This window comes from Amblyomma maculatum, chromosome 4, assembly GCF_055883805.1.
Source record: "Amblyomma maculatum isolate TAMU_Amacu chromosome 4, ASM5588380v1, whole genome shotgun sequence".
In the NCBI taxonomy this organism is placed as follows: domain Eukaryota; kingdom Metazoa; phylum Arthropoda; class Arachnida; order Ixodida; family Ixodidae; genus Amblyomma; species Amblyomma maculatum.
In genome coordinates, this window is record NC_139347.1 from 135,038,380 (window position 1) to 135,066,311 (window position 27,932).

General features: G+C 46.0%; 2 protein-coding genes across 3 annotated transcripts in view; both read right to left on the reverse strand.

Moving 5' to 3' along the window:
• SdhA (succinate dehydrogenase, subunit A (flavoprotein)) overlaps positions 1–11,176 on the reverse strand; it is a 51,280-nt gene extending 40,104 nt beyond the window's left edge. The window contains exons 1-5 of one of the 2 annotated variants that reach the window (XM_084602531.1): positions 11,023–11,176; positions 10,087–10,155; positions 5,769–5,930; positions 1,390–1,445; positions 56–143 (exon numbers count right to left, since the gene is read on the reverse strand). In XM_084602531.1, coding sequence (XP_084458657.1) covers positions 56–143; positions 1,390–1,445; positions 5,769–5,930; positions 10,087–10,155; positions 11,023–11,082 — 435 coding nt within the window. In that variant the 5' untranslated portion in view covers positions 11,083–11,176. The remainder of the gene's footprint in view (positions 1–55; positions 144–1,389; positions 1,446–5,768; positions 5,931–10,086; positions 10,156–11,022) is intronic. The other variant, XM_084602530.1, reaches the window with a different exon arrangement.
• A 1,817-nt stretch (positions 11,177–12,993) lies between these two features.
• Positions 12,994–27,915, reverse strand: LOC146192635 (serine/threonine-protein kinase RIO3-like). Its single transcript, XM_084600475.1, has 5 exons — positions 27,893–27,915; positions 25,106–25,288; positions 21,606–21,936; positions 21,207–21,311; positions 12,994–15,272 (listed from the first exon to the last, which is right to left on the reverse strand). Exons 1-5 carry the CDS (start codon positions 27,913–27,915, stop codon positions 15,090–15,092), a joined length of 825 nt encoding a protein of 274 aa, XP_084456601.1. The 3' UTR covers positions 12,994–15,089.
• Positions 27,916–27,932: the final 17 nt, after the last annotated feature.

Genomic DNA, 27,932 nt, shown 5'->3' on the forward strand with positions numbered 1-27,932 from the left:
TGTATGGCACCAACAGCAAAGCAAAATTTAAAAAAAAAGAGAAGAGTAGACTGACCTCAAGCACAGCAAAGGGTGCCTCTTTGGTCATGTAGTGAATGGCATCCTGGTCACCCAGCCAGTCCGAGCCCTTGACAGTGTCATACCTGAGATGCAAGGCATGTTCAGAGGCAAAGCAAATCTACAAAGCTTGGGACTTATAGCCCTAGCAGCAGCTCCACCCTATGGGCCCTATCTAATGCAAAGAAACAAGACATGCTCTATCATTTATCATGCATTACAATCTACCTTCACTTACCATTCTGCATCCTACAGCCTTTTCTTTTCTATCCTGATAATGCCTTTCAAGGCAGAAAGGAAGCTTGTGGTGTTCTGAATTCAGGCATACTATACATTGTAAAATTACTTAGCTGAAAATCAAAAATTTATTTAAATTACATTACTAATTACTGCCAACAAGAAGTAAGGACATTACATTACAATTACTTTTCCAGGGCAATGAAATCCGCACAAAAACTAAGCAAACCTAGTAAACACACATATCTTTTGTCTTCCTGCGTCCCTGGAAACTATTCCGACCCCTTTTCCTACAACACAGGCTATTAAAAATATGCAACATCGCAACAAGACAATGAAAACAGAACCATGGTGTAATGGCCACTTTCATCACGCTCACTGAGATAGAAACAAGTGCCAAACTCAGCGCCTTGCTCGCCCACAGCTGTCTCCATTGTCCTGAAGAGGCCATTTACTGCTTCCATGGTGTTGGGAATTGACCACGCCCTCTTCAGCTCAGTAATGTTCACACCATGGACATTTCCACCGTCTCCTCCTGTCCCTTTACACCCTTCCTTCGACCCATGGTGGAGACTGTAACCAGGCAATGCCCTTACATCTTACATCTTGCTGCTTGGGAAACGGTTGTGACCCGGTGACACTGCACACTGACAGTCTGAGGTCTCAGATGCCCAGTTCTACTCAGTTCTGGCTATTTTCACCAATATGTCACACTTGCCCAGGATTGCCATGAGTCGTTCCTGCTTTCACGGCAGCCTACCAGGAGTACATAGCGTTGTCTATCGAAAAAGCAGTGACTCAATTTAGTAAAAGCAATTTCAAAAATAATTACTTTTGCAGTGAAATTACTGATTTAAAGTAATTTATTACATTACTAAATTACCGGATAAGAAAGGTAACCCATTACATCACAAATAATTGTGAAAAGTAGTTAAATTACAGTAATTTCTTAGAAGCGATTCAATTACTGTCATGTCTGAATTCAGGCATATCTTCCCAACATTCTCCCCATTAGTAGGAAAATGCATGATTCTCATAATTCTGTATTCATGTTCAGTGGGTGAAGTGAGGGAAGTAAGAAGGTGAGTAACGCACATGTGCCACCGCCAGTCATCCGGCTCCATATTTCCCAAAGCAGCATTGATGCCCCCCTGGAAAGGAGAATGGCACACTGTGGCGTACATGACGAAGGCATGAGTGCACCAACACACACACACACCTGAATGTGACACACACGTTACTACAAAACAATATTTTGCTCCCAGTCACCTGTCAGAGCCTTGCATAGTGCCAGACATTGCACTGCACATCGATTGCCAATTACCATCGATGAGCATAAAACTACAAGATGGAACCAAAAGATGGAACCAAGCAAGAGGTTTTGTTAGACATACTTTGAGATTACTAAATCACAGATGCTGGCAACCTAGCCTTCTAGACATGGCACAACCCTGAGTGAGTGAGTGAAAACTTTATTGGATATTTCAAGGGTTTCACGGTTGTCAAGTCTCCGTAGTCTTCTCTGGCGCTGGCGACTTGAGGCTTCTCGTCAGCAAGGATGGGCCCCTATTCCAAGGCTCCACTGAGTCGTGCTGCATCAGTCGCGTGCTGCACTAAGGCCCTTTGGGTCGCGAGCTCGCCGCTGGTGAGCCGACTCTCCCATTGCTCCGCACTCGGGTCTTCGTGTTGGTGGAATGCTTTGTTGCGTTCGCATTCCCATGTGAGATGATAAAGTGTAGGTGTGGCATCGCACCAAGGGCAGGTGGCTCTGTATTGTGTCGGGAACATTTTATTAAGTATGTGTAGGTTAGGAAAGGAGTTGGTCTGTAATCTGCGCCAGCCGGTCGCTTCCTCCTTTGTTAGGGCTTTGTGTGGTAGTGGATATCTAATTCTAGCTCCCCTATGCAAGTGCAAGATCTCTGCGTATCCCCCCTCGCAAGCCTGTAGGCGGAGCTCCGGAGCATTTGACTGCCCTGCTCGGAATGCGTTACCTCGAGCTAGGCTGTCTGCCCTTTCGTTCCACCCTATGCCCGTGTGGCCCGGGATCCAGATTAGGTTATGCCTGGGTTTCTCCTCGGCGGAGGTTACCCCACTGAGTATTTTAAGGGCTGTTCTGCTGATCCTGCCCCTCGTGTAGTTCCTGCACGTCTCCTTCGAGTCCGTCAGTATGTTGAGAGATCGGCCCGTTCTGTAGCCTTCTGTTGCTGCCAGCGCAACGGCAATTTCTTCGGCCTCCGCTGTGCCGGCGACCTTTGCCGTGGCACACGTGATCATGTTTCCTTCCTTGTTTACTACTACCGTTGCGGCTATGCGTTCTCTCTCGCGCGGATAGTATATGGCAGCGTCCGTGTATACGGTGTTGTCTAACTGGGCTAGCGTTCTCTCAACGTACTTGGCCCTCGCTTTTCGTCTGTTTTCGTGAAGATTGGGGTCCATGTTTTTCGGCAATGGTCCCACGTTAATGGCTTTCCTAAGGTGGTCTGGTACATCCGCGTATCTGTCTACCAGTCCGCTCGTGTCTCGACCCAACCTTCTTAGGAGCGCTCGTCCCGTGGGGGTGCTTCTGAGTCTCGTGATTTGTGTTCCCAGCAGAGCTTCGGCGAGCTCGCTGAAGGTCTTGCTGATGCCTAGCTGGAGCAACTTTTCGTTCGACGTGTGCTTGGGTAGGTGCAGAGCAGTCCTGTATGCCTTCCTAAGAATGATGTCGGCTTGCTCTCTTTCCGCCTTGGTCGTCGCGTGATACGGCAGGGAGTATGTGACTCGGCTGACAATTAGGCTGTTAACTAGCTTGAGAGTGTCTTCTTCTCTCATTCCATATCTCTTTTGGGAGACTCTGTTGATCACACGGCCCACCTGCTCTGCCGCCTTACTCAGCAGGCTGATGGTGTGGCTGCATTTCCGGCTTCCTTGCAACCACATGCCCAGGATCTTCATCATGTTCTTTTCCGGGATGTTCTGTCCCTCGAGAACGACCTCCAGTGTCGTCTGGGTGGGATGCTTGCCGACCCTGAGGAGTTCCGACTTCTCCGTCGAGCATCTTAGGCCCCTCTCTCTGGTGTAAGTTTCTATGCAAGTTGCCGCTTCCTGTAGTTTTTCTTGCTTCTCCCCGAGTGATCCTTGGGTGACCCATATCGTGATGTCATCGGCGTACATCGCGTGTTGGATGCCCTGACACAACCCTGAAAGGAACTGTGCCCGCTAGCATACTGCATGCAGCATCATTCCGTTCCCTCAATGGCCCTGCCTCACAGCTTTCAAGTTCTATGGTGCAATGGATTGGAGCTGCATTTCTGAATGTTAAAGATGTTAAAAACATTTTGTAGGCTTTTTTTTTTTAGAATATCATTAAGCAATAAACAAATAGTTTACCCCATTCATTGGGTGCATGTTAGATTTCAAACTACATTCTGGGACGCTTTTGAATCGAAACAGTAAAACAAAAGCCGTCAATAAAGCCGGCAGGCAACACACATCCAAGCATTCGGGTACGGTAACGTCCTTTACAGCCTTCCCTGGCCGCTGTATTTAGAGACACCGCTAAGCCAAATGCTAAACTGGTTTACAAGAAAGGAAAAGGCACAGTATCGGTCACACTTTTTTCTTGTGGACACCTGAACCATGCCAGAAAGGAAGGGGGAAAGGTGGAGTGAAAGTGGAGCCATTGTGGAGGGCTGCGGAGTAATTTTGATCACCTAGGGATCTAACATGCAGTGACACCGCACAGCCCAAGGATATCTCTCAGTTTTGCCTCCATCACTGAGCCAAGATCTCCGTTTAAAATGCTGACAGAAGATCAGAGAGAAGAAAGAGAAAGTTGAGGAACCCTACGATTGAGATAACAATTATGCATGGCACACAGTCAGCCGACCACGGACTCAGAGTGAGGATGCTCGCATTACAGGACATATACAGACAATGTCAGAGGTGGAAGGTGCTTTGATGCCAGCCCCTCCATTAACCTTGTTTGACAGGTTTTCGTTACAATAAAAAAAGGGCTATGGTGATGGAGCTTCCATAACTATCAGTCTGCCAAATAGTTTGGCCACAAGACGCATCTAACAGAGCAGCCTCGCACACTACTCTCTCAGCAGCCTCTGACACCATTTACAGAAGCTTGCCGATTTCAGTGTATCTTTTTTTTTATACTCTGGTTTGGTTTATGATGTTTTAAAGTACCAAAGCAACTCAGGCCATACCGTAGTGGAGGGCTCCAGATAATTTCGATCATCTGGGATTATTTAATATGCTCCAATATCCCACAGTACACGGGCACAGTGTACGGGCTCAGACACCGGCAGAAAAGACGGTGCTGGCCTTTCACGTTCTCTGCTGTAACGCAAAAATCTGCGAGGAAGCAAGGAAATGAAAATTTTTCTGAACGTATGGGCTGATACACCACAGAACAATGTTGCTACATTCTAGTAAAGGTATGTTTAATGTATGCATTGCCAACAACTGTATGCTAATGAACACCTGTATCATTAGAAAGGAGCAAATAACAAAGTACATTTCAGCCAATTATGTGCTTTGCTTATATGCAATTTCAGCACCAGCATGCAGCCCCCACAGGAAACCCTCGATCATACTGCCCCATGTTCATACTGTACTGCCGTAACATATGGCGTGCAACAAGTATAGGATGCACAGTGTTCTAGATTTAAGGCTGAAGGCGCGAAAATACTGTTCTGCATTTACCACAGTGTGTGTTTATTTACTCCTAGGATAAAATTTGTCAATATTACCCTGCAAGAAAACTGGTGTCTCAGTCTAGAGAGTTTCTTAAGGAGCGATTCAGCTCCTGCAGGAATGCTGGGAAGATGAGGTTCCGTATTTGGTTAGGCTACGCATCAAGTCGGAAACACGGATTCTGCCTCGAAATCAGTAGCTACGCCGCGACACTCACCTCTGCGTGCAAATAGCATGTTTCAACAGTGTGTCTTAGCAGCAGACAACAGAGTGTTGATGCACTTTTGTAGGTTTTTTTTTTTGTGTGCGGAACGTTTTTCTTCCCACTACAAATATCTCAAAGCGAGCAAAGCTTCCAAAGAAACAGTTTTCAACTATCATTCGAACTAGACCCTGTTAAAACTTTAATGACTAAATGAGGTGGACAAATACTGAAGATGCCTGTGAATGAGCAAAAATCTAGCAAGAAGAAAGAGACCACTGCATTTACTACTTGCCATAGATTCGACAGTACTGCATGCCAAATCATCCCCTAGAACATGCACATGTGCCGGTATCATGCTGCTGCCCATCACATGTACATGCACATATGATGGGCAGCAGCATGATACCGGCATTGCTTGTGCTGTGATAACTTACTTTGAGAAATTGAGGGGAGTAACAAAAGATGAAAAAACTTAAGCAAGGTACCTTGCTCCCCTTCCTCTTTCTGCCCCCCTTCCATTGTGAAGCTGTGCCGCCCTTGCCCCCCAGCAGGTGAGCCGAGCAGAATGAAAGGGCGTGCTCACCTGAGCGGCGACAGTGTGCGAGCGTGTGGGGAAAAGCTTGGTGATGCAGGCCGTCTTGAAGCCGGCCTCCACAAGACCCGAGGCTGCCCGCAGACCCGCTCCGCCGGCTCCCACCACAACGGCGTCGAAGGTGTGGTCCACCACCTCATAGCCCCCAGCCACCTGCAATAGGCCAGGTACGCTTAATGAAACACCATATTTCCAGCCAAGTTATAGAACAGGAAATCATGTCAAGGTACAAAAATTCTCACTTCCACCCACTCCAGCTCGAAATGTAATGCATTAGCGACAGTGTTTTTCCAGCTGAAATCAGTGCCTGCATTTTTCATATGGCAAGTTTGCCAAGTCAAAACATTCATGTCAGTCAAAAACCATTCCTTCGTTCTAGTATACTTTGAAGATGGTGCAAAAACAAACCACAGCACAACAGACAAGCTAAAACAGGACTGGAACCCTTTACAACTGAATTTTATTTTCGACACATGCCTGGCTCAATATGAGGCATCCACACGGCATTGCAACAAAACAAATGGCGATGATGTTGGATTTGTATGGCGCAAGGGCAGCTTGGCCAAACAGCACCACGACGAAAGGTATCTTATTTTTATGTTACTCAAGGTGGATTAAAAGGCCCATTTTCCAAGCGCTGCACTTCAGCTAGGCTGACCACTAGGCCAGAGGAAAGCTTCTATCCTCTGCATCACTGCTGTGTTCTCAGTTACACTCCGTAGCAAATCCCACAATTCTCAAAAGCAATGCAGATGCTTTAACTAGGCTATTGCTGTGGACTGCACCCCCCCCCCCCCCCCCACACACACACACACACACAAAGGATTAACACAAACCATTTGCATGCAGTCGCAGTAGAGTGATTGCTGACAGGTAACAGCAACTCTGCACCATAAAATTTACCAGTAATTGCTGCCAATCGCTTTCTTTAGGTCCCTTCTGAACCAACACGACAAAAGTATCCCTTTCCTTCATGAATGAGATTAGATATTACCAGCAGGTAGGAATGAAAATGTTATAAAACAAAAAGCCCATACAGGTTTGGAAAGCTCAGGCACCTGCCACATGTCACATTTAAGGTCATAACGGCAGACTCATGGCTCAATGACGTGGTTGTTACAGGTACACACAACTTGCCCCAAAGTGAATTGCCAGCGCCAACATTGCTCTCATCACTGAAGTCTGCCCACCCAAGACGAGGATCAACTCGACACGCACCAAAGTCTTGTCCAGTGCGGTTCACAGAGCGCATTTATTGGAGGCTTGTGTTGCTCTAGAGATTTGCGTTTCCAATATGTTAACGCAGGCCTTTGTTCTCAGATGCAAATGTGAGGCCCAACTCAAGAATAACTAGCTGCACGCAAAATTGCATCCCAATTAAACAACCTAATCAAGTTTCCTTTGTAAATCTCTGCATAGAAAACAGCAACAACTAAACTTGCTACCTTCAGAGGCAAGTGAACAAGCCCCATAAATACTTCAGCCACCATTATCATTTCCCAGAACCAAATAATACCAACACTAGTTACTCCAGATGTGCCTGTTGCGTTTTGTGCTGTTTATAAAAGTGCACCCTAAAAAATGGCAGTAACTAAACATTGTGATGCACTTGAGAATGCAGGGTGGCTCAGCCACTGGTCTACGAAATTAACCACAGGGCAAGAATATTATCATTGCAATCGGAATCACAATTTTCTCACCGTCTTTGGTTTTAGACATGTTTTAAACAGCCAGGACCCTAGAATTCAACTCAGGAGTTGTGCGAGGGATTTGATAATTAAACAAAGTGAATTATTTCAGAAGTGATCCCTTCAGTGTTAGGCTGCACACACACAGAACACTTCCGTTACGAGTTATTTGTACTGCTGCGATAAAAGAAGAAAAAAAAAAAAAATAAAGAGGAAAACATGCCTCACACAGCCGTCCCATCCTAAGCAAGCCCAGTGGCTGGCTTACAAATCGCAATGGCTGGGTCTGCAATATGTACTGCCACCAACACCCCCACCACTCACTTTTATTGCTTTCCCAGCTGGACTCAAAAGTTTTCACTGCTTGTACCATATGTTGGCTACAACCAGTGTTCCGCAGGCTGAGAGCAGAACAGCTGCAAGCATCTCTATATACACGTTTATTTTGTTCTCCTTTACTAAACACAAGGTAGGCTTGGTAAAGCATCGCCTTTTCATGCTTTGCACAAAAAAAAAATGGAGAAAAAGAAAGACCGTGCACACATGCATGCAAACAATTTCATCACAAAAAATGTAGCTCAGTGCTGCCACTGCGAAGCTGAGATTTGGTGCAATTTTTGGAGCATTAGCTGAGCACTTTCAGGCAGTTCCGAATAGCTGTGCATTATTTCTACTAGTGCATTGCCTATGATGCAGCCAATTTGTAAGCACAATTAAACAAGCAAATCAAATTATGGCTAACATTTTGCACTCGCTTTCTCTCAACATCACTTTTAACTCATTCTGCATGAAGAAACATGTACAGTACTGCACATATTTACACCAGAAGTTTTTCAAGTATATATCCAACACAAAGAGCCCCTGTGCAATCCCATGGTGCACTTTATATAGCAACACCAAAAGGAATACTGTTTTAGACTAGCTTTTTGACTTTACTTTCATACATAATGCAGTGTTTACCAAAAGGCACTATCCAGACTTGACACAAAAGCATTCTGATGCTGTTTGCAAAGCTTACATTTGCTTCAGCTAGACTGCTTCGCTGCCGCTGATGTTTTTTCCAGCCACTTCTACTTTGATCAAGCTCTGGGTTCACTCCAGCATTGCCTTGAATGATTCCAGGTGCCCTCCCAACCAGAACTTTTCCTGTCCCAGTTTCATTTCCTTCTGTGCAGCTGCACGGTCTAACCGAGTTAGCTTTATTTCTGGCCTCTGCCTCCTCCGGTTGATAATGAAGACAAGTCTTGTGTGAGTTCTTTATTGTCCCGAGCAAATCCCCCATCACAAGTACTTCGTATGAATTGTTGTTGGAGCGTTTTCATTTGCCGAATGCCGTTGATGGTCACAATTCCAGGACTTGTCCGACCGCCTGTGATCGACTTATTTTTACCTAAACCACATTCACAGCCAGCATTCCCCTGTGAGCGGGACAGTAATGCACACACATGCGGAGAGAGCAGGGACACTTCCCCAATAGCTGCCAAAGGAACACCAATGTGCTGGCAATGTTCGCGACCCCACTTATCAATGCGGAGTGCTATGTGATCACTGCTGATGATGTGGAGCACATGGGCAGCCATACTTTATAGAGCAAGCAATGCTCTCCACTGGCAGGTCAGTTGATGGGCTATAGAGCTTATTCACGTGACGTCACTATAGCTTCACTGGCAACCATGGCACGCACAGCGCAAAGTTGGAGAGGGAGAAACAGAGAGAGAGGGCCAACGGCGAATCATGACACGGCTTCGGTGAAATCAGAGCTCTGGTTGAACGGCGTTGCAAGCGGCAAATTGAATGGCGCACAGCAGGGAGGATGCCGGTAGACCGTTGCCTCGGAAACATTTTTTCTGTGCTATTAGTTTCGAACTGCCCAACGTTATGGCATCTTCACAAAACAGGGTTGCCACAACTGCCACCTGCTAAGCCTGATAGTGAATAGGGTCTATAGCAGCGCAGATTATACATCAAACACCAACTTGTTGTCAAACAGAAGCTGCTTCAGCAAATGGTTTGCAGTAGCAATATAAAATTCTTGTGTGGCTATCCTCAACAACTCTTTGTTGTTGGCTGCTCCAACTGTGCACGACAAAACTGACAAAATGAAGTTCATGGAGAGAGGAAAGCTGGCGCTCATTGACGACACAAAGGATGGCGGCACCGTAAAAGCAGCAGTGCTGCACTTACTTTTATTTTTAATGCTAGAGCAGCACCATATGAAGTTATCCCACAGCAGTAACAGGTGATGCCAGTAGCTTTTCCAAGTTAAAATAGCGATAGGAGAAGAGTATGAAGTATCTGGACGCGGCTTCACGTCCAAAGACAATAATCTGGTCTGCCACACCAGTTTCAAAAGTGGCACTGGCACCCCACGCTTGTTTACGGCCAAGGCTGAAAATAAAACGAACAAGTTGGGGCATGCCATCAGGAATGTTGCCAGACTGCTACGCTCGGCGGCTCGGCGATGACATATGCTCTGCCGCTCGGAGCATGGAGGAAAGGAAAACTGCACGGTTTAAAATGGCAACAGCTCGGTCAGTTCTCATCAGTTTGGATTCGATTCCAACTACCTTTCCTTTCGACCTACTAGCGCTAGATGTCGATCAACGGAGCCGAACACTTACCTTCTGTTCATTTTTACGCGACGTGTGGAATTTCCTCTGAGCGCTGGATACTCTGCCCACCTTGCCGATCTGAAAAATGAAGTGAAAGTCGCAATAAGATACACGAACTATATATATTTGAGCCCGAGTAACAACGCTACTCAGATCATTAAAACGGAAGTCCAGCGCCGAGGCGATAACTGGAGGAGGCGCACGCGAGTGCCAGCCGGAACCGGCGTCGGATAAATTGGCAGCGGTGCCCAACACATCGCGGCTGAAGGACACGGTCATTCATTCCTGTCTACTAAGCTGACCTGTCGCTCTCAGCGCGCGTCAAAGTCACGGCCGGCGTGCCTGGCTGCGCGCTAAGAAGCGAGTGCCCAACTTTGCGGACTGCGCACTTTGTAACAAATTGCAAATTGCGCAACCAATTCGCGTGTCTAGCTCCGCGGATAAACACGTCGCAGAAATAAACTCACGTCTCTTAACTGTAAAAAGTGCAGTACAGCAAGACAACAGATAGGTGAACGAGATCGGCTGCATAGCGAACCGCCTATCAAAAATTGACTATGCAAAGGTGACCCCGCTGAAGCGCGCAGCGAGGGCATACGACGAGACTGTACAGGTATACTTACGAGGTGTTCGCCCGCAGTCTTCGTGAAAAAAAAAAAAGAAAAAAACTACGTATCATAGAGTCAGCATGGTTGGACTGCAACGGCGGTTTCCAGGAATCGCCCAAAGGGTTCAATGACGGTTTGTGTCAAGCAAGCAAATGTTTGCATAAACATTTTGTTTCGGTGCTCCTGAAGAGACGCACCGATGGAGACTGTGCCTCTACGCTGCTGTCGCGCTAACAACGACGCAAAAAAATCTGCCTATGGAGCCGTAAGCATTCGAAGTCCTCATTCTTTAAAGGAATGGCAAGGGCAGGCACAATAGTGGAAACGCCGCGCTTACCTGTAAATCACGGATCGCCGGCCGGACGAGCCATCGCGAAGCGCTGCAGAGTGTCGCCATGTTGTAGAGAGGGAATAATAATAATAAAAAAAATCCCCACTCCGCCAATTAGAACACACCTCCGCGTATAAACGACACGAACATGGCGTGGCGGCGCTAGTGATAAGGTAACTGCCCGAGACACGACTGCGGATAGAGCAGATAAAACGCAGCTGTAGCATAATCGCAACAACGGAGCAATCCCTTGTTCGCGTGATCGTCTGTGGAACGTTTACGTCACGCGATAAGATCTGTCGACGTCTGCATATTTGCATCGGCTGCACGATATAGCCATATATAGAGCTGAGCACGTGGCGCGTTTTTTGAAAAGGTCGTAACTTTGTAGTGATAATTTTTGGTTTAGGCTGTATTACAGAATATTAGGATAGGTGTGCAGTTTTCCTTCGAATATCCACAAGATTTGTGAATTTTTTTTCGTGCTGTTCCTAATGGCTTGCTCTACACGAGTAGGGTAGAGGGGCGATGGAGATGGAGGGTTGGATGGAGGGGGGCCGTGTGCCTTTTCTATAAAAGTAGTCACTTATAGATGACTTCCAGTACTCATCAGCACAGAAAAATAAAAAAAAAAAGAGCTTGCGACTGTAATCATGCGTGATATCGTCACCTGCACAGCTACAGTGCTCTAGCTGCAAAACAAAATATATCTCATATAAGCAAGTTCCGCAATGATACATCTACTGCCGCAGCTTTATTTCCGCGTTCTTTTTTTTTTTTTTAATATGTTGCAACTTTTTGTTGAGATCGAGCGCCGCTCTCCGAGGACGTATGGTTTTCCTGCTTGGTGCATGCAACTATAGATACAGTATGAGCCAGCTTGACTGGAAACACATCTCGATCGCTGCCAACAAATTTGGCGCTATTAAAGTAGTATAGATACCTAATTTTTCTTCTAAATTCCAATTGTTCTAAATTTTATGCTTTGTATTGATGCATATATGCCATCATTAGGAATCATCACGAGCTATTTGCATATTCATTATTAATTTAAATAGCGCGAACACGAAGACAAAGGACAAGATAAAAAAAAGCCACAGTACAAGCAATGTACTGTGGCTTTCTTTTATCTTGTCCTTTGTCTTCGTGTTTGCGCTGTTTAAATTAATAATGAATAAGTACCAACTCGCCCAACAAAATATCTTGGTCTATTTGCCTATGACTGCAAAATAGCATAAATCGAATTTCATAATTCTCACCTCAGTGTAAACAGCCAAACGACAGTTGTGACTTCAAAGTGAATTAAGCCCAGGTCATACCTGAGGGGAACAGGAATCACAGCAATTAACTGAAGAAGCAAAGATTATATCAGTTTTAGAGCAGTAGCTCTACTCAACACAAAGGGCGAGCATCATTTTGTGCCATTGACCTTCATTTAACCTTGGCAAGCAATACGACGGCACTATAGCATTTGATACGCATCAATCTCGATACTTCTAGCATAATTGAGCGAATGATGGTTCAAGATCTGGACTCCATACGGTAGGTGTGCTGAACATGAGGCAGTATTGGCACTGACGTAAAACAGGGTTATTTGATATATGATTAGGCAGCTAAGAAAACAGACTATCTCTCTTACACTTTCTGCATCTGAAATGCACTAGCCGGATAAGTGCTTGCTGCCAAAGTAGGGATTAATGAATATTAGGCAATGCACTGCAATGCAAGTGAACGAGAATATCCAGTCGATCTAATTCATACACAAGGCTTGTGTAATCATGTCGATCCTGCAGATTTCTGACATTAACCTTGCTTAACCCAGCTGCTTCTTGCAAAATTAGGTTAAATCGTGGATTAAAACTATTTCGAATTTTTATCCCTCACATGATCTGGAATTTCCGTTGGAGTCATAGGCCATTGCTCAGCTCTTGAAAATCAAAACTGGTGAGAAAATAAAATTCAATTATAAATTTTAGCGCTCGTAGGTGGAAGCCCCATGGTAATCCATGTAGAGTATAGTGTGGAATGTATCATTAACAAAAAAAATGTGGACAAAATTTGGCGTGTATATTTCTTTAGTGGGAAAAAATAAGCCAGTAGTATAACTTTTCAGTAGTATAACTTTCACTTTGGAGCTGTATGTATGACATTAGGAAACATCAATCACTACATGGAATTCGCAAGTGCAGAATTTGTAATCAAATTCAGTTTCGATGTAAAGTTTTATCATGTGACACACAACTGGGTAGAGCTGCAATCCTGATGAATGAAACTTAAGCTTATAGCATGATGTGTTGTGGGCGTCCCACAGGTGACACATCAAGAAGTCTATAGTGTTTTATTAGCCCGACAGTACAAGGCTAGTCCTATGCAAATGCAATGATAAATCGTGACAAACGGTGACAAATTAGTTTCAGGCTTGGAGACAAAGAAAAAGACAGACAAGCTCAGCATCAATTTAAAACAGCAAGATACAACGCACAAACCAACAAAGAGGTGTTGGAGGAAGGTGGAACTTTAAATAAATTTGGGAGTTTGGTTTGTGGGGTTTGTCCCAAAGCGACTCAGGCTATGGGAGACGGCGTAGTGGAGGGCTCCGTAAATGTCGACTACCTGGGGTTCTTTAGCATGCACTGACATCGCACAGCACACGGACGCCTAGTTTTTTGCCTCCACCGAAAAGCGGCCACCAAGGCCACCCACATCCTTGCGAACAGTAGTCGAGCGAGCGCTCTAACCACTCCGCCACCCCAGCGAAATAAATTTGGCAGCGACACTTTAAAGGAGTCTGTGGATGACAGCAATGTGTACTAATAACTCATATAAAAATCACTCTAACTTCACTTCATTCCTTGAATGTGTGTCCCGAGCTTTCAAGTCGTCTGCTGTATTCATTTACTGCATGCCGATGCTGGTTGGCCTCTGAATTAAAAACCGTTAGCAATTGTACCGATTGCCTTGGCACGCCAATTAAATTGGTTGCACTTGCTTTATTCAAGCCGGCATTTAGAATAAATACACTGACACTTAGGTTAAGAGTTTTGCACGGAGATTAAACAGCACGATAAATTTCAGTTGCCACTGCAATGCATTAAATTACACTGAAAGGGTAACTGACTGATCAAAACAGACTAGCACTAACTTGTTTTGATTTCAAATGCACCAAATAACCCAGCAACAAATTTTACTTCAGTACTGGACTGTAAAGGCAAGCATAGCAGATGGCGCAGAAAGGTAGGTGAGCAGATCAGTTAGGGAAGTTCACGGGGAACAATTGTATGCAGCTGGCATAGGACGAGGTTAATTGGAAGCATACAGGAAAGGCCTATGCCCTGCAGTTTGTGTAATTACACTGGCCTAATATTTCTGGATATAATGATGAAGGGCCTCTTCAGTGTGCAGTTGGTGCGGTCAGGCTGATGCAATGAAGTGCATAATGTGCAGATTTTAACAGTTGCCAGTAATATTATTTTTGCTGGCACTAATAATATTCAGTGGGCAAACCTGCTGCACCCTTGAACCTCTTGAACATGTCAGTTTTAGACATTCATTTTTACCTTTGATTTCAAGAGCTTTAGATTAAGTGCCTCTCTATGATAGAAATCAACACAGCAGGGATGCATGGTTCACGCACAACATCCAATTGCAACCTGTAGTCTTATTTGAGAGTCAGGTACAACCCAACAGCAAGCATCACTCCAAACCAGTCCCCATAGCGCTGTAGTACTAGTTGCAAACCAGGCTAAACGAATAGCACATTTCATTTCATCTCATTTCAATGCTGCAAAGGCAGCTTATGCAAAAGCCACCATGATTAAAGTGTCTAACCTGCACACTGGTGGGATCAATCGACCATTTTTCCAAAACATTTCATCTCTGAAAAACTAAGGGCCAGGCCAGGGGAAATCCTGCACCCACTGTAATACCAGTGAGTAGCTGACCTTCTAATAAATAATGGGGCTAATAACAATCACTAGTAGCTGCTACTTTTATTTACAGTTCAATTTGTCAGAGGTGACAAGATAAAAATTCTGCATAAGAAAGAAAGGCCACAGGCATCACAGGCTTGGATGTCAGTTGGACTGCACTGTCTGGCAGACTTCCTCATCTGCTCTGGCTACTTCTGCCCTTGAGGCAGACTCATTCCCTATCCTAGACTTCTTGTCCATGGACTTCTCAAACAGAGTGTCAAACAAATCTGCTTTCCGCTGGTTCTCCTTGGTCAGCAGCTGCTCATTTTTTTCGTAGTTCTGAATCTGCAATAAAGTAAAGACACACAGTGGAACACAACAAAAAAAGCAGTCTCTCTCTGTTGACAACACACAGACGTAAAGGCCAGCTCTAAAGCATCATGAGAGACAACAAATGCATCGAAAAATTCAGCAAGAGAGCTTAGCTGTATTCCCAAGAAAAACTCCATTCTTTTTGTGACATGCCAGAAAGGAACTTCGTGTTTTCCCAAGCATCCACTGTAAAGCGATATGGGACTCAACGGTGCTAGGGGTAACCACCATGAATTCACAAGCCATGAAATGTCATTACACATGAAGGGCAGTGCAATGCTCAAATAGAAAAAGCCCAAACAGAGATTAAAAATAAAATAGATTTTGTACTGTGCTTTATCCCAGGCATTGTGCAGAATGTAGGGGTCATCGGAAAAGTGCGATGCAGTGACCATAAGATGGTAAGGTCTCAAATCAGTTCAGTTTTAAAGAGTGAACACAAAACTAGCAAAGAAGAAGCCAGCCGATGAATCAGCGGTAAGAGGGAAATTAAAGAAATTCAGGATCTCGCTGCAGAATAGGTATTCAACTTTAACCAAGGAGGGTGGCTGTGTGGTTGATGCAGGCAGTAGGGGAGTTAGACAGGATACCTGTAAACTATCTAAGGAAATAAACAATCTGATTAAGAAATGCCAAAGCATGAAAGCCTCCAAACCAACAGACAGGACAGAACTGACACAACGAAATATAACATGAAGAGAATTCTGCATGCTCGAAATCCTCAGAAAGCAACAGCAGTTTACAATAGGCAGTGAGGCACTGGAAGTGGTAACAGAATGTGTCTCCTTAGGATAGGTAGTAGCTGCAGATCGGGACCACAACAGGGAGATAACTAGGAGAATGTTACTGAGACTGAGTGCATTTGGCAAGTACTTGCAGATAATGAATAGCAGCTTACCAGTGTCCTTCAATGGAAAAAAATATAACGGCTGTATCTTACTGGTACTAACATACAGGCGTAGAAACTTGGGGGCTAACAAAAAAGGTTAACTTAAAGGACACTACAGAGATCTATGGAACAGAAAATTATAGGTGTAACTTTAGGAGACAGGAAGCATGCCGAATGGGTGAGGGAATGGCTGACCTAATGACATTCTAGTGGAAATTAAGAAGAAGAAATGGGCATGGGCAGGGCATGTAGTGCGAAGAGAACCTATGGTCGCTTAGGGCAACAAACTGGATTCGAAGCGAAGGAAAGCACAGCAGGGAGTGGTAGAAAGTTAGGTGGGTGGATGAGATTAGGAAGTCCGCAGGGATCAAGTGGATACAGCTAGCACAGGACAGGATTAATTGGAGGAATATAGGAGAGACCTTTGCCCTGCAGTGGATGTAGTCAGGTTGGTGGTGATGGTCAATCTGGAGGTGAAGCAGGAAAAATCAGGTTGCAAAAATCGCTACGTTGATGGATAGTTTCAACCCATAAACCCATGATGCTCACTTCCATAGCCACCAAAAAGAAGCTGCAATAGATTTTAAAAAGCATACAGTCCAGCCCACTTATAACAGCCGCAGATATAACGAACGCTCGCTTAGTACGAACGAGCGCGGTGCTACCGTCAATATATATATTAGGGCAATGGCACAGTGTCTCACATAGAACGAACTGTTGTGGCCTCAACACTCAGTTAGAGCGAACGCGAAGCTGTCGAGCCCCCGTAGTTGGCCGAGCTGGCGGTGTTTGGTGCGGTTTCGCTCGACTGCGAACCCGCAGCAGGCGAATTTCACGCAGTTTGTGTTCTCCTGACACGACGCGAACACAAAGCGCACAAAGCGTCCCCCGGCGCTCCTTTGCGGGTAAAATAAAGTAAAGAAAGAAAAAGCGCGCGTTGAAAAATGAAAACGATAAAGCGAGCGCGCGCGGTGACGAAAGAGAAAGTGGCGCCGCCCGCGTCTCTTTGATGCATCCACGTGATCTGTGTCGGAAAGTCAGGCGCCTGCTCTACCGGCTCAAACCGGTTCTCCATTTGTTGCTCCGTTGCCACCCTGCGCTGAGGGCATTGCGCTGTCGATTCTTTCTGCGCGATGGCACTGCGTTGACATCGTTGCCGTATCCGTGCCTTCCCCAGATCGGGGAGTTAAAGGCTGCCTCAATGCGCGAGCCCAAGGGATTGACTTGCGCCTGGTGCGATGGAGGACTGTACGCCGACCTCTTCAGGTGCTAAAAGGAAAGCTGTCGACATCGCAACGAAGATGGCCATTGTTAATGAACTTGCTCAAGGTGCAAAAAACTTCGAACTGGTTAAGAAGTACGGACTGTCGAAATGGACCATTTCAACCATTGCTAAGGGCAAGGAAAAGATCCTTGGTGCTACCGTGAATGCCGACCTGACGACTAGAAAGCGCCTTTGGAAGGCGATCTATGCGGACGTTGAGGATGCACTGCTGAAGTGGTTCGCTGACGCCCGGTCTCGCAATGTTCCGATCAGTGGACCGCTGATGCTCTCCAAGGCTAAAGACTTCGCCTTCCTTTTGGACTTTTCCGATTTCAGCCCAGGCAATGGATGGCTCCACCGGTTTAAGGCTCGCCATGGAATTGTTTTCAAGGTGGTCGTCGGCGAGGCCGCGTCTGTGAACAATGAGGACGTCGATGCGTGGCTTTCCGACAACCTCCCAACAATCACGAGCTATGCTCCATGGGACGTTTACAATGCCGACGAGACTGCGTTGTTTTATCAGACGTTGCCATCTAAAACACATGCCTTGAAAGGCGACAAATGCGTAGGAGGGAAGAACAGCAAGTTGCGCATAACCGTTCTTCTGTGTGTCAATATGGACGGCAGTGACCGGCGGCCTCCTTTTGTCATTGGCAAGTCACGTAAGCCGCGATGCTTTGGAAGCTACGTGCCCGTACGCTACAGGAACAAGACAAAAGCCTGGATGAGTCGTGACTTATTTGCCGAGTGGCTTGTCGAGTTCGACCGCGACATGGCACGAAAAAACAGAAAGGTCCTGCTCGTGCTGGATAACTGTGCGGCGCACCATGTGCAGCCTTCTTTGAGTGCGGTGACAGTGCTCTTCTTGCTTCCCAATGCAACCTGCACAATTCAGCCGCTGGATATGGGCATCATTCATGCGTTCAAGGTGTGCCACCGGCGGCGCATCATCCAACGCTTGTTGATCGCGATTGGTGCTGCCATGCCAGTTCGCATCAGCTTGCTTGCCGCCGTGGAGATGTTGAAAGCAGCATGGATGGAACTCACCGCGGAGTGCATAGCAAATTGCTTCCGCAAGGCGGGTTTTATGGGCCCAGGCACCGAGGACGCCATAGATCACCCACTGGAAGGCCGGTCGCACGAGGACTTGTGGCAACGCGTCGTTGACACGCAGCTGGCTGGACCTGACGTTGCCTGGGACGATTTCGTTTCTGCTGATGACGACGCCAACATTGCGGAGCCATGCAGTGACGAAGCTGCTGTGCGTGAAGTGCGAGCCCTTCCTGACTGCCCAGAGACCGACGAGGACGATGACGAGGATGCTGCTCTACCGCCGGTTGCTGTGAACGCTTCAACCGCGATCGGTTACATCGCGTCGCTTAAGGAACTCGTGTGCAGCAGAGGCCTTGGCGATGAATATATTACCGCGCTGGAAAAATTAGAAATGGCAGTGATGCAATCAGCTTTGAAGAAGCAGACATGCATCACAAACTTTTTTCAAAAATAAAATTAACTTTCGTCTCGCTTGCTCTTTTTGCCCGTATTATAGGTGGTCCACTTACTACGAACTTTGGATACAATGAACAAATGCCGCGTGACGATCAAGTTCGTTATAAGTGGGCTGGACTGTATTTGTCCCTTCTGGAATTGTGATGATCCTTTAGCTGGTTCAAGGTGTGTCTGAATGCTAGCAGCATGTCTGTGGCCGTGGTCAATGAACTGTGTAAATCCGCATGAGTTGTTTGAGAGGTAGATCGAAAAAAGAATTCACGGACGACTGATGAGATTGATGTGACTGAGTGCTTTCAACCGTAGACTACATGGTTAGATTATTGCCTATGTAAAGAAATGACATTATACGTTATTGCTCGCTTCTGAACCAATCACTGTGCTGTGGCATAATAGCTGCACTGGTACACCAGCACAGCCAGTGTGCCCTGCGCCACCTGCCACATTGTGTGGAAGACTGCGGGGCACAGATTTAAAGACTCCTTTTAACCGATCTGTATGAATGTGCTTGCATGGCCTAAGAATAGCATATCTGTTTCAGGATCCCAGGACCTCATGAGTTCGATTCTCATCCAAAACTTTCATATGAAACCTTTACATGACATAAGGTCACGTGACATCACACAATCCATTGACCAATCACAGTCCGGCCATGTCACTTGCTAACTACCCAACGTCAGCGACATGCTCAAGGTTTTTCAAGGCCGCTTCAAACAGTTGACGCCGCCGACACCACTGGACACTTTTTTCTGACACATGAGTACTGCAAAAAGACAGCACCATACAGTATCAGAAATTGCTGCCGCAAGAGAAAAAGGTGAAGACGATGATGCGCGTGTGGGGCTTGCGCTGAAGAACAAAGCAGTACACGGAGAAGAGAACGGCGGGGCTGCACTGCTGGAGGATTGGCTGCCACACCACTCTGGCTAATCTCGTCCTACCAGGCCTCCGAGAATGCGATCTCTCCTAATCCGGGTGACCTGACCTGGGCCTGCCTGCTGACTCCTGGCCTGCATCTGTCCCATGTGGCCAGACCTGGGCCTGGCCAATTCCAGTCGTGCTCCAGGATAGTGGCACATAGCTGGCGCGAGCGTTCGGCACCGTGCTGGGTGTTCATGCTCAAGTGCACCAGGAAACTTGGCGCTTCTTCCGTTTGACAGCAACCTGAGGCTTCTCACCTCTAACAGGCCCCTTCTGTTTGCCTAGCCACTTGCTGGCCTGACCCAGACGCACCAAGGCGCTTGAGTGCTCCTTGCCATCCCAACCCACCTGATTGGGAGTGCCTGCATCACGCACGGCTTTCCCCCTGATATCCCCAATGCCTCGCCTTACCACGTAAGACAGTCGCACAAAGGAAAGATGGATCCCCACGCTGACATGGCAATTCGGCTCATCTTGCGTTCGGTGAGTTCAGATAACTGTGTTTGTGTTTGGCTTAATTTATTAAGTCTCCTTCGTCTCGTCGTATGTGTGTAGATAAAAATATATGTATTCCCAGTTTGGCCGGTCTGGTAGTGCTTTTTTTGGTCCCACCGAAGCATCCCTTCAGTGGTGATCGTTTCTAGAAGAACTTCCTCTCAATTTTGCCATCCGCAGCAGGACTCGAACCTGCAACATCCCAAACCTCCTGAATCTGCTGACGCAGTGTGACACTGCGTCCCTAAAGGTACTAATGCTCTTTTGTTAAAATAATGAACAAATGTAATTTCTGCTTAAAAGAACTATGTGGCTTCTCAATATAATGCTTGCAGAGACCATCTTTCTTTTCAAAGGTATCTATTACAGCAAGCTAATAATGCCAGCTGCCAGAGGTGCATGTAGCCTGCTGAAAAATAAATCACACAAAAGCTGACACAAAAAAAAAAAGCATTCCAAGTTGGTTCTGGTGGTACAAGACACAGCAGATATGAATGCATAGGAATTTTTTTTTTTCTCGATTTACTGCAGTTGCCTTCATACTAATGACAGTTTTATTGTGCCTACACATAAAAGAAATCCTCATTATGTATTAGCTATATTCAGTCATGCTGCATTCAGGTGTTTTTCATAAGTCTCCATAGTTTTTCTACATTCACTCAGTGAAGAGATCATTAGAGATCAAATTGTGGCTAGCTTTTATCTGACACATTCAATGCCTGGGCAGCTTGCCCTGCTAACAGCTGCAACGAGAAAAGCCAGCAGGCAATATGCAGGTGTTGGACGTTCCTGCTGCACGAGGTGTCATGCAAGAGCCAAGCCTGCTCACCTGGGACAGCAGCTCAGTACCCTCGCCAGGCAGGTTGAGGCCGCACACTTGCGTGAAGAGCTCCTTTGCACTGAGGACATCCGGCAGGCCTTGCTTCTGGAAGAACTGAAATTGCAACAGAGCTTCACTCAGATACCTACGTTCCGTGCATGGACAATGTCAGACAGCAACCTTGGCTCTTAAGAGGACATGCCCATTGAAAAAGTATGACTTTCTTTAAAAATTGAGGTCTTGTTATTTTGACTATGTATCTGAGCAAATTTGATCACTCCTCTTTCACATATAAAAAAGAATCGAAACTAGAAATGACCACCGAGAAAGTATTGAAAAACTATGAGAGGTGCAAAAGTGTTGACACCTCCCTCCATCAAAGCTACTGACGTGTGGAGTGTGTCTTACCCGGCATACATTGGTGCAGTCCCTGAGCAGGAACTCGAGGGCATGCGGGTGCATCCGGTCAACCGCCTGGCTCACATCAATGAGCACCACCCGCCCCTGGTGCCAGAGGAGATTGTACTCGCTCAGGTCGGCATGTACCAGCTGGCAGCGATCATAGAGGTCGCAGGCCAGCCGCACCGTCTGCGCATAAGCACTTTCCAGCTGCTCGCCAGCCAGCTGAGCATCACGCAGCTGCGGGGCTGGCACTCCATCAGCACCCACGAAGGACATGACTAGCAGGTGCTTCTTGAGAAGCACCACCGAAGGGCACGGCAGGCCAGCACGCTCAATCCTGCAGGAATGCCAGGCATGTGCTGAGTTACTGCTTCTGCTTCCTCAGGCACTGCTCTCGCCCCTTTCTAAACTGCAACGCAAAGATGCTGTTGAAGCTAGCATTCAGTGTGAATGAAAACAGGCTAGACAGAATGGACCTGTACTTAGTGCATAGTGCCACTAAGGGAAAAAAGAGGAACGGAAACCAAGAAAGTCAAGAAAGGAGACAACAGATGAAAAAAAGTGGAAGAATGCCTGCAAAATCTGCTTGCAGGCCAAACAAAATCCCCTTAAAGTGGGCAAAGATGTGCACACAAACAGCATTGGAAAAAAAGAAGGCCAATATGCATTAGGTAAAGGCAAGGCCTATCAAATATTTTTGCATTAGGCAAGAACGAAACTTATGAACCTGCTGGCCTATATTCAGTGATGATATAAATTAGCTCTAGTTTCGTGCGGAACAGAGCACCCTATCATTCTTTTCAGTGTTCTCAGCAATATTCACCAAGTGCAAACTCAACACAGCATGCTCATTCAACAAACCTTGTAACAACCTACAGAAAGAGCTGAAGTTTTGCCTTTTGCACTGGATGCAATCTGGGGCACATGCGCCTTAATTGAATGGCATGTCATGTCGAGCCACTTCGAAGCACCTGCTTTCAAGCCATACAACAAGTTTAGATCTGCACAGCAGCAGCCAAGCAACATACTCAGGGGTGGAAGCAGGCTCGAGCATTTTGGAGCAGCTTCGGTAGCAGTAAAAAAGCCATTTTGGAGCAGCTTTGCAGCAATGAAACAAGAACTTTGGAGCATTTTAATTATTTTTTGGAGCAAGTTTATAAGGTCAAATGCCTTGATAATTGCAGTTTTCTCTTTCTGAAGCACAAAATCTCCAATTTGATTCCTTTTTACGCCAGCTCAATGCCTTTCCAACTTCGCACTTGTCTCTGACAAGACAAAAAGCTAAAGCATGTAAAGGTATATAGTAATATAATACAAGCTAGCCTTAGCAACAACTTGGAACAGACTAGCAGCAAACAAAACGCTTGCTGGCGCACTAAATAACTGGACACCTAGCCTGACCTAAAGCGTTTGCCTATTTTGACTTGACTTGACAAGCAGTGCCACTAATTTAGAGTTCAGATTAATGGGCACTACGTTTGTGCTCTGTCTTTTGCAGATCCTTTTTGATCCTATGTCTTCGCTGATAAATTCCTGAGCACTGGTCACTTGTCGCTTGGAAACAGATGGCACTGAAGGGTAGCCTTTTCATCCTTGAGCTTTTTTACTTCACTCAGTTCAGTTCAGTCGTTCAGTCAAGTCCGACTCTTTGTGACCCAATGGACCATATCACGCCACGCTTTCCTGTCCCTCACTATCTTCCCAACATCACAATTTTATCTGCAGCGCGAGGATGCCACCTAACCATCGCGTTCGCTGCCTACCCCTTCTCCGGCGACCCTCAACCTTTCCCAACATCAAATCTTTCTCCAGCAACTCCTCTCTTCTCATCAGATGACCAAAGTAGCTGAGCTTTAACTTTAGAATTTGACCCTCCAATGAGCAGTCAGGGTTTATGGTCGACAATATCGACTGATTTGATCTTCTGGCAGTCCAAGGAACTCTCAAGAGTCTCCGCCAGCACCACAATTCAAACGCGTCAATTCTCTGGCAGTCAGCATTCTTCATAGTCCAACTCGCTGCGTGTTTTCGCCGATCGGATCGCGTTCATAGTTCTTAGTGAATGTGCTTGCTTCCCGTGCCATGGAGAGTACTGAGACGCAGCAAACAGCTCCATATGACATTTTATTGCGAAAACAATACTGCTAGCACTTTGAGCCTTTGGCATGTCGTGGCGCCTCCATATATGACCTTTCACATAACCGTGTGACATCACGCCAGACTGAGAGACGGGGCCCCAGCTCGCGCCATCGGATGGTGGCGGTGAGTCCTTACAGGAGCCGCAGCGGTGACGCCATGCCATTTTCATGGGACTGTGTGACGTCACGCCAGACCTTGAGACGGGGCCCCAACTCGCACCATCGGATGGTGGCGGCAAAGTCCATACACGACGCTGTGTCGCAGCCGAGAGAGGGCGCTCGCTGTTTGCGACGTCACGCTAGGAAGATAAATAGGGCTGTGGCTCGGCTCCTCGCAGTAGTCGGGGCACAGCCTTACGGTATGTCGGATGATGCGTATAAGGCGAGGCTGGAACGATCTGCTGCAGCCAAGCAGCGGCGCCGTGCTTTTGCAATCTTCCAGGCTTAACCAAGCTAAGCCTTCAGCTAACTTTTTTTTTTTGCCGCAATGAATGTTCCTCACCGCGGTCTTGATGCGAGAGCGTGGCAAAACGACGTACGTGGAAAAAAAAAAAAGTTGCTGCCTTCATACGACTCGCGCAGCCGAAAAAGTGAAAACTGAACGTGCTGCAACTGCAAATCAAAATGAAAGAGGCGACACTTGGACGTTGGAAAGCTACATCCCTGAAGGTTTCTAGCCATTTTAAATTGTAAATGTGTGCATTGCACCAGGAAATGTCTGTTAAATAATCCCCCGTTTCTTTTTTGGCCCTTCTTTTTTTCCTCTTTTCTCAAAACGTGCATTATCGACTCCTTGCAGTTTTGCGGCCACAATATCTCGGCACCCAAAGCACATAGAGCTGAAATTCTTTTTGCAATGGGAAGCTGAATGTATGCTGTGTGAAATGTTGGAAACAAATTTCTTGTTTTTGAAAGTTAAAATTAATTATTTTGATGAGTTTATTCCCACTTGGTATACACGCATTGTATACTGCAATTAATAAGGCTGCAAAATGAGTGCTAATTAACATATCGGGAAACTGCTCCCAACATTTCATTCATTATCTTCTGGCTACCTAACCATGCTCTAATTATAAGTTTTTAACAACCCATTATTTCAGAAATAAGGCCTCAAAACAATGGAATTTGGTTAGTAATTATTTTGCAAACTAATTGGGCTACAGGAAAAAGGATTGCATATTTGAAATCAGCATAAAAAATTCAGTAAGGCTGTAAATTTTTTTACAATTTGCGAAAAAATAACAAAAATAGTCTAGGACCCATGTCCCCTCTTAACACAACAAAGAGAAGGAGTTTATACCTTGTGTCTTCTATCATGTGGGGTCAGCTGCAAAGAGTCGGCTGCACTGAACAGGAAAGCACTCTTACTTTTTAAGATTGTGCATCTCCTTCTCAGCCCAGAGGTGGATGACCTTTCGTGGGTTGAGCTTGTTGAAGCGCTCTCGGAAGCGGAAGTCTTCGCGGATGTACTGCTCTCTATTCTTGAACTCGTTCAGCGTCGTCTTGAACACCTTCACTGCACACTCCACAGGCACAGCAAATTCTTCACTCCTGCAAAAGAGTCAGTCAGGTGAATGTTGGCCAACATTGAACCTGTAGCAAGGCTATGCACCACTGACCAATTTAAATAAATTTAGTCTGAGGCAATTATGACATACACTATTCTACAGCTAACGGACAATTTGAAAGGCCCAGTGAAAAAAAACAAGTGTTTACTGAAAGAATGAAAAGACATAACTAAAGCACTACATTTACTATGCGAAGAAAGGTGACCTACAATGTGCATGGGTGTGGTTTGTCAGCATCCATTCCCATATTCAGGTGAGAGAACAGATATAATTTATTGTGCCTGTGTGGTGGCAAGGCCGGTATGAAAAATAGATTCTCCATGCCTGTGAGCCCTTAATGCCCACAGCAAGCTGAGCAGTGTTTAAAAGAAAAATGCCTCTTCCTTAGTTCTGGATAAGTAGTGGCTCATTTTCTATGTGAAACTATGCATTTCAGTAAAAAAAACACAATGGAATTCCAAGGTTGTTCCACAGCTTAATTTGGCACACAATGCATGCCGCTACACAAGACCTGTACAGTGGATCACGGATATATTTTGTTAAACTCAAAATTGATCATGAAAGTTTTTGATAGATGAAACACGGCAGTGAATAAGGCTATCTTCGACCTAGAAAAATGCAGGGTGCACCTAAATTTAGAGCTGTGGACGGGTTTGAGCTGGCTTGAAAACCCATTCCCAGTCTGGCCCACAAACACGGAGTGGACCACCCAGAATTCCTTTGCCTTGCTAGGGTTATGGTATAGTTGCCTTAGGCGAGGCGGGTGGGGCTCTCCAATTCCAGGTATGCACAGCTTTTGAAGAAACGTGAATATTGCCACGGTGCACTAAGTGTCTGAAATGCACCGCAGGAAGTGCTTTCATGCATGCAAGTTTTGTCTCGACATTGATCCTGCTCCCCTCCACACACCGTCATCGTGAACAGATCTCCAATAGCTGTCAATGATCAAACCCAAATGCTACCTTTGGTTTATTGAGTTCCAACTTTTGCAGCTTCTGCGCCAGTAACAGCACAGATGTTTAAGTATCCACTTCGAGATCACCTCTCCTGGATCTCCATTTTGGCTTGCTCCTGGCCTCAATTACTTTGAAGTGGTGCATAGCGCTCGGTCAAAGCATCTTGAGTAGCCTCTTGTTCCTCATCACAGACAATGCAATGGCAGCATCTTGCCGGTGGCATGAACGGCACACGTGAAAGGCATACAGTGAGAGAGCCGAGCTCACCGAGTAGCTGGCCACAGAATAAAACCCTTGCCCAGAGCTTGAGCTAGCAGAGGTTTGGAGAAGCAAAGAAGCCGCATACTCAAAAGTTTCTTTTCTTATCAAGAACGTATTAATCATTCCGGTGAACAGTTGACAAGAGTTGTTGCCGGGCTAGTTGGCTAGGATCATGTAAAGCCATTCCATCTTGTCGTAGCCTCTGTTTTTTGTGTTGTCCTTTTTTGCGCATAGCCTTGATGGCTTTACAGTGAACAGTTCAAGCAGTAAAAGATACTTCAGTGCTGTCATAAATCAAGCCTCAAGCATTTATCAATGGATAAGGGCTGATTTCGCATAATACTAACATGAATGATAACTTTATGTATGCATTGTGCATTTCTGTTTTCCATAAATATGCGACCTTGCAAAGTGAGAGCTTAATGTTTAACAACCGTAACCTCATCACTCTTTTTTTGTCATTGCTCTGACAGCAGGTTAGGCCGGGCTGGGCTTGGGCCACAAGTCTGAGCACAGGGCTGGATGTGGACTCATGATTTTGCACGTGCACACCGCCACCTATGCGAGGAACCAGCTACGTGCCAATTAGCAATGCACTGGCAGCACGCTGCTTGCAGAGTGTGCCTAGGCCTTGCTTGCTTCGCATTGAAGCCGCTGAGCATGGTGCTTGATAAATAGCCACTGTCTAGCATAAGAGGTCTAAACCTGTTTCCGGTGAACAAAAAGCACTATATCTCTTTTTCTTAATGCCTTCGGCAGCAATGGGGGCAAAGCAAGTGTGGCAAGTGTGGCAAGCGTCACTGGCAGCCTTTGGTCAGATAAATTGCCCACATCACATGGCCGGCATTATACAGAGCATTACTTTCCCCCCATGGCAGCAGCGTCGCATAGAAAATGGTACCACCGAACTGAAGAATGCCAGCAGTCACCATGTTCCTGGCGTCCCGTAGTTTTACGGTGTCTTCATGTGGGTGTACGAGGTTGTGCCGAACACCACTCAGTGCACTAAAAGTTATTGCAGAGTGCCATCAGGACACCCGCTACTTGCAGAGCGGTAGCACACTGTTCGATGCATTGGATATTCCCTTTACAAGAGTTTGATAAAAGCATTCAGCGGTGCTATGGTTTTATATTTATTTTCTCAAGGAGATCATCCGACTGTTTGATACAAGCAGTAATTTGATATATTTAGAAATGACTGTATCACTGCACCATTGTTCAAACCATGTGACTCAATGCTTTTTCCAGCTGTATGTGGACAAGTTCCTGATTCACCAAACAAAGCGACTGTGAAGGTTTTGGTGCCCAGAAGACTGCACAGATATACACTTCAGAAACAGGCTACAGCCAGTGAGGTGAGCATCACTCACTTGCCGCCGGCTGCATTTTTCATATGGCAAGTTTGCCAAG

What these genes read in the sequence shown, in the direction of transcription:
- LOC146192635 (XM_084600475.1), bottom strand. Translation starts at nt 27,915, where the DNA reads ATGAAAAATGCAGCCGGCGGCAA. An exon ending in AAAAATGCAGCCGGCGGCAA is followed by an intron (nt 25,289 to 27,892) that starts GTGAGTGATGCT and finishes ACTCTTTTGCAG; the next exon opens with GAGTGAAGAATTTGCTGTGC. An exon ending in GTACTGAGCTGCTGTCCCAG is followed by an intron (nt 15,273 to 21,206) that starts GTGAGCAGGCTT and finishes ACTTTATTGCAG; the next exon opens with ATTCAGAACTACGAAAAAAA.